The 6,722-nt window shown below is 39.4% G+C and overlaps 1 protein-coding gene across 4 annotated transcripts in view; it reads left to right on the top strand.

Moving 5' to 3' along the window:
* The window catches only part of grid2 (glutamate receptor, ionotropic, delta 2), a 503,599-nt gene that overhangs the window by 326,847 nt on the left and 170,030 nt on the right, over nucleotides 1-6,722 (top strand). For all 4 annotated transcript variants that reach the window (XR_004331939.1, XM_032515604.1, XM_032515605.1 and 1 more), the window contains exon 6: nucleotides 3,310-3,483. Coding sequence is in view for 3 of the 4 variants with exons in the window: in XM_032515604.1 (XP_032371495.1) it covers nucleotides 3,310-3,483 (174 nt within the window). In the remaining variant the exon portion in view is untranslated. The remainder of the gene's footprint in view (nucleotides 1-3,309; nucleotides 3,484-6,722) is intronic.

The raw sequence follows: 6,722 nt of genomic DNA, 5'->3' as shown, positions 1-6,722 counted from the left end.
ATATATATATATATATATATATACACATTGCATACACACCAGAGGTCGCACGTCAAGTCACTTTGAATAAAAGCGTCAGCTAAAAGACATGTAATGTATTTTTTTGTTTTTAAAAACATTGACTAAACCCTTGGGGAGAAAAGCCCAGAAATGAGAGGATGGCAAGGAAGAGTGAAATGTAGAGGAGACATTTGGGGGCTGAAACAAGATGCTTTCTCCAGAGTTATTTTTTGTTTTGTTTTTAACAACTTTGAAACTCTGAATACGAGCAAAACAGAGGTATTTGCTGTTCTAAAAGAAAAGGGAGAACAGGGAGGAGCTGCAAGGGTGAGAGGAGGAGTAGGGACAGCAGGAAGGTAGGTTTGAAGAAGAAATACAACTGGCTTTTTCCCCTCATCTACAGATATCAAGAGAGAAGGAAGGAAGGAGAGCTTTAGGGGAGAAAGGAAGGAGGACAAAGTATAGGGGTTGGGGAAGAAATTCCAAGTAGAATTGTTAAGGAGGGATGTGTTTTTGCTTTCGATTCTTCTGAAAACACTAAAGATGAGGAGTTAGTGTCCACGGGGGAATAGAGGGAAGAGGCGAGAGGTGATGGGTTGAGGTTGATGAAGATGCCTGCAGACAGACCAAAACGTCAAGTTTATGTAGTAAACAACTCATGATTCACTCCATTTATGAGCTGCAGGGCGTTTTGGGGGTTACAGCTTACTCAAAGCTTCTGGTTACAGGTGGTTGGACTTGGTGCACAGATTTGGAGGCCACTAAACCATCCTCAGGACTGAATGATTTTGTATCTGAATGTTGAGCTTAAAGGGCGACTTTTGTATAATGATAATGGATTACCATTACTGCTACCTTTGTGCTGAATGATTGAATATGTCATTGAAAACTAGGCGGATATTGACTGGTCGATAGTGAATGTGATGGTAGATTTTCTCAAGCCGTTACTGTAATACGTCAATCAGCCATAATGCTTGTTTTAAAGGTCAAATACATTGATTTGGTTTAGGTTTACTTATTATAAACCAGACTATTCATAACAAAACTAAACCATGGAGTTTACATGCTATGTCGTTTGATCTTAATTTTAATGTTCAGACTGTGTAAGCCCATGACTGATTGACAGTAAGGGGCCTGCAGGAAGTTATGGTCGAAATTAAACATGAAAAAGAGCAGTTTGATAAAATAAGGTGAATGTCAACTCTACACCAGTAGGCTACCTTCTTTCTCCCAGGACCACTGTGATGAGTATGTGTGATTTGAAATGAGTGTGTGTGTGTGTGTGTGTATATACACTTGTCACATTAATCTAGTCTGTTAGAAGACTAACAGCTTTTAGAGCATGCCCCCACTGAAAGTCACACTGGGTGGAGTCGGTTAAGTTTGTCCTCAGAGAGACAGAGACGAAGAGGCAAACAGAACGGAAAAGGAAAAATAGATGGACAAACACCTGTTGAGAGGACAAATCTCAAAATGGTCTTTTCCTTTTAAGTTTTGATGTGTCTGTCTGTGTGTGTGTGTGTGTGTGTGCGTGTGCGTGCATCTGTGTTACTAAGAGACACAGGCAAGGACAGAGAGGGAAGTTAGTCCACTCAGAAGTCTGTCTACTCTGTGTTGTCTAAGTTACTGAGAAGATCTCTAATGTAGAGATTCTGTGCATGGGTGCGTTGAGTTTTAGTTTGATCTTTTGAGAGGGGCACTCTGGGTAATTCTTGCCTGCCGATGTTTCTTTGCATGCCCTTGACTGTCTGCTGTGAATCTTAATTCTCTTTTGGCCCACAGATCTGCCCTTTTAGCAGTTTTCAGCATTTTCTCTCTGTCCTGCATTTTCTTCTGTTGGCTTTGTAATTCAGTGCCCTTCAGGGTTTTTAAGCAACTGTTTGGTATTTTTGCCATGTTTTACCCCCAAAAGCCAGCAAATAGACTCCTTACTTGTACTATTTAGAAAGCGGATACTTCCGAGCACAGGGCATTCATACAAGGTTAAACCTGTCAAATTATTTCAGTTCTTCTTCAAGGCATAAACACCCCTTTATTTTTTTTGCCCGTTTTTATTTATTTATTATTAGAATTAATTTTAGATCCAGCCCACCCAGTTACAATATTTCAAGAAAACATAATTGAATTTGACAGCAGAGGGAAAAAAAGTGTATCTTGGAAATAACCGTGAATGTGCACCTTTGAGTCTCAAATCAGACACATTTTATTTTAAATATTCAAAGCACAGCATCAATTTAATTTCAGAAGCAAACGCATATTTGTGCATATAGAGCAAGCGCATATATCAGCCTAATAAGATGAATACAGCTTTACCAAAGAAGCGTGTATTAAACTTCCTCTAATCACCGTTGATTACATTCCATTAGGACTCACTAGCCTCAATGAACGTTAATTACATTCAAATAAAAACCATTGCGATTAGTCAATGAACCAGTGGTACCTATAATATTACTCCTCACAGCTATTAAGTGTGTGTGATGGCTTATTTATTTATGTGGGTGGTCTGCATGCAGCGTCCCATCCATCCGGTTGAGCGGTCTGCCATGTGCAAATGAAACGGAACTGCGTGATCAGAAGGCTAAAAAAAAATCTCCTAAAAACATATTCACACAAACACTCAGTTGTGCACACACAAACATTGATAATCACTGCACACATATGCAAAGACAGCAAAGGCCGTCTCGGTTGGTGGCAGTGTTACCGCCACCAGGGATGATAAACGTCAGTTCTCATCTCATCACCACATGACCCTGTGTGCTCGCGGAGGATGGATGGAGATCCAAGGATTGAGAGAGGAAGAGAGATTGCGTCCTAGGGCTAAAATTAGCAATGATTCTTCCCCCAAGGTTTTGCAAGGACATGCAGTGTGCAAACACACATGTATGCACAAGACAAACACTCAGACACACACAAACATGTTTTTCACTCTCATCCCTCCCTCCTTCCTTCCATCTGCCGACCTGTACCTTTGGTATTGAAAACTATTTTTGCAGATGGTGTAGACAATGTGTTTTTCACTGCTCAGTGTGATGATTAATGGGAAAAGTAGAGCATGTATAACATAAGAAACGCTACGTTTTACAGGAACTTTTATGACGTGGTAGCCCACCAAGTTTTTATTTTGTTTAATGTTTCTTGTATTTTCCTTGTCAAAAATGTCGGCTGTCATCTACAACAAGACAGGAAGTGATGGAGTTGCTGATTTTCTCCTCTCTCTGTTATTTGTTCCCCACTCTCTCCTTTCCTGAACCCTTATTCTTCCTCCACCTATCCCTGCCACCATCTTTCTCCTCTTTCCCCCCCTCTCAGGAAATCTCAGACTACGACTTGCAGGAGTTAGTCATGAAGTCGATCGGTCGGCTGACGTTGGTGCGCCAGACGTTCCCCATGCCCCAGAACACAACTCAGCGCTGTGTCAAGCACAACCACAGAATTAACACTTCACTATGTGACCCTAAAAACCCCAAGTCTCACCAGCTAGAGGTGAGTTGTTTTGGTGGTTTGTCTTTTTATTTCTTTACTTTAATCAGGATACAGGTTTTATACTCAAAACAAGCTTACGTGTCATAATTAAAGTACTGTAAGATGTAAGCCACACAAAAATGTAAATATCATGTGTGTACTTAGCAGCTATAACATAGAATGTAGGAAATGTGGTAGAAGTAGGGTATGGTTGCATGATGTTCCATAAAAAAATAAGCAAACCACTCATTTAAAAACATATACTCTTATGTATGTCTCAATTTTATTTTAAATGTACTTTTCTACAATGTCAACATGATCATTCACTTTAAATGTAAGACTAAAAGGTTGAGTGGGAATGTCAAAGAATGAGAAAGGTTGCTCACTTATCTCCAAAAAAAAGTATCTGCCAATAATGTCAGTGCTAGCCAAATACTGTCGGCCTGGTCCTTGGCATTATTTCCTCTTGCAGTGGGATTAATTGGAGAAAGGATCAGAAAAAGAAAATGAACTCAGTCTTAATCCAGACCATCAATGAGCAAGACATCATGAAATTAGGTTCAGTCATTTCTTTTACTTGAAGCGGAGCGGGATGTCCAGTAAGAAAACAGTCAATTGATTGCCAACTGCATTATTGGGCAACTTTGCCCCCAATCAAAAAGACAGCTCTATAATCAGCACAACACAGGGCATCAGTGTAAAAGACTTTTGGAGGCTCATTTGGATGCAGTGACTCATGAACAATCTTAATATGAGCCAAAGGGAATTTCTTATTCCTATCCTGTACTGTAGGTACGTTTAATTGTTGAACATGTAACACAAAACCTTGACATACAGAGACAAAAAAAACAACAGTTTGGCACATACAGTGAGAGACCTATGACCATCATGCATTCAAAAGTACTGATGTGTTATACGCATGTGTTTAGAAATTCTGCACATGCATCTTCTGAAAAATTATCATATCCTCTCAGGGTTTTCATTTCAAAATATTTCAAAAGTCAAAGTCCCAAACTAGTTATGCACTTAAAAGCTGCTCTGGCGCTCCATTTCTGTCTTTCAAAGCGCTCCCAGTGTTGTAGTTTGACATCCAGGCTTGCTGATTTGACATTGTTTCAGCTTGTGCCTGTGATTTATTTTATTTTTTTTACCTGGAACATTAATAATTTAGGAAAAAGCTACATGTGTTTATCTCAAACCACACCTTTCAACTGACAGTATGGTCAACACGGTGTCATTTTTTTTTTCTTAACGCTTCACATTTTCCTTACTTTACTAATATGTCCCCCAGGGTGGCAATATGTGTGCAATTATTGCCCCTTTTTGTGTATGTGAGTCATCAAGCTGCCATCAAATAGAGCGGAGAAAAGAGAACAAACTCTTATTTATGTGTCAAGACAAAAATATGAAATTGAATTAATGTGCTGTTGATTTATGTGAAGGCATAAGACCCTGGGGGAACACATTTCATGAAAGTTAGAAATACTTTAAAAACAGAAACGTGGTCTTAATGGTTATGTGGATAGCTTCCTTTCAAGACTGTTCCGTTCTAGGCTTTCACCCACTGTAATCATTGAATGGACATGTTTATTTGTTTTTTAATCAAATGAAATAGAACAAAATGAAAAAAATAAATCAGAAAATGCCTAGGGTTAAAAACCAGCTAAATATTTGTTTTTGTTTTTTTTGTTTTAATTCTATCTAAAAGGTTGATTGAAGCCCAGAGTTGGATTGAGCCTTGCTGTTTGCAAAAAAGACATAGTTAAATAACAGAGGCCCTAAAGCGTTCAATAATGCACATAATTAAATCATGCCTTTTGTCCTAAAATGAATCAAGTTCTTCTCAAATAGCTATCATTAAGAATCAAGCCCTTTCAACCTTTTCATTATTTGTTGGGTAGAATCCAATCTTATGTGTTCATTATACTGTGGAGGGCCAAGGAGGACGCACATGTGTTTACGTCTGTGTGTGCATGTGTGTGTCATTCATTTCAGACATGGACAACGTGTTTTTAAGAGTGAGAGCAAAAAGCAAAAACAGTGTTGTTCATGCACAATTCAAACAACTTGTGCAATTGGTGCTAGTTAAAGTCCCCTGTGAGTGAGTGGGTGGGTGGTTGAGTGAGTGGGTGAGTGGGTGGGTGGTTAAATGTGTGAGAGGAAATGAGGGAGGGTAAAGAAAGTCTCAGAAAGAGAGAGAGAGAGAGAGAGAAACCTCACCACACACCCACACACACAACCACACTTACACACCACACAGGAAGCTGATCAGCTCAGCGGTCAGAGAGGGACCCAGAAGCCCAATTTCACCCTGCACTGAAGCACATCAACTCAGGCTGACCACACACACACACACCACACACACACACACACACACACACACACACACACACACACACACACGCACAAGCACACACACACGCACACACATACACATATATATGCTTGCATGGAGTGCAGAACCCACTGAGCATTAAAGCTCCCTATAGAGCAGTAGATTTTCACTTTAATTTTCGGAGAAAAAGCAATAGGCACAGAGACGGTGAGACAGATTGATAGACGGACAAAGAGAGCAAGTGAAAGACTAAGACAAAACTGTGAGAGCAAGGATACTTCGAAAGAAAGTGAGAGAAAAGTTAGATGTAAGATAAACTTGACACAATAGTTTTTCTTTTGTCCTGTCTGTCAGTAAACTATTTGACATGTTACAAGGAGCATTTGATTTTGTCAGCTTATCGTCTCTCACATAAAGCTTTAGTGGAATGGAAAGCTGACATTGTCACTTGGTTCCCTTACATTTTAGAATAGCATCTTGAAAGGAAAGGGATAGACTGAACATACTGCCCCGCTCAGACATGGTTGAGCGTACTGTGTGTGTGCTGAATTCATCTTTTAACCTGGAATTAAATTCACCTGTTTGACTCTACATCTCTGCTATTCAAAAAAATATCCCAAAAGTTTTCTTTTAATCCTTAAGGAACAAGATAGTCCCAAAACTTAGAAACCAGACCATAGACTCCAATAATTTACAATGTTTTGCATTTTTGGTTCCATGGTTATTGGAACTAATTGCAATATCTTGATTAGAATGGTTACATGGTGTGAAATGTTTAATAAACCCCCACCTATTTAATCATGTAACCATAACTGTTATGGTTTAGGTATTTTGCTTTTTTTTTGTTCCTCTTTATTTGGTGTTTTGGTTGTGTCTTGTCTCCTTGTCCTTGTGTCCTGGTTTCCTCCCCGGTCTTGTGTTGTAG

This window comes from Etheostoma spectabile, chromosome 5 (assembly GCF_008692095.1).
Source record: "Etheostoma spectabile isolate EspeVRDwgs_2016 chromosome 5, UIUC_Espe_1.0, whole genome shotgun sequence".
NCBI lineage: Eukaryota > Metazoa > Chordata > Actinopteri > Perciformes > Percidae > Etheostoma > Etheostoma spectabile.
The sequence above is the reverse complement of the archived record's forward strand: the minus strand, read 5'-3'. Positions and strand labels throughout refer to the sequence as shown.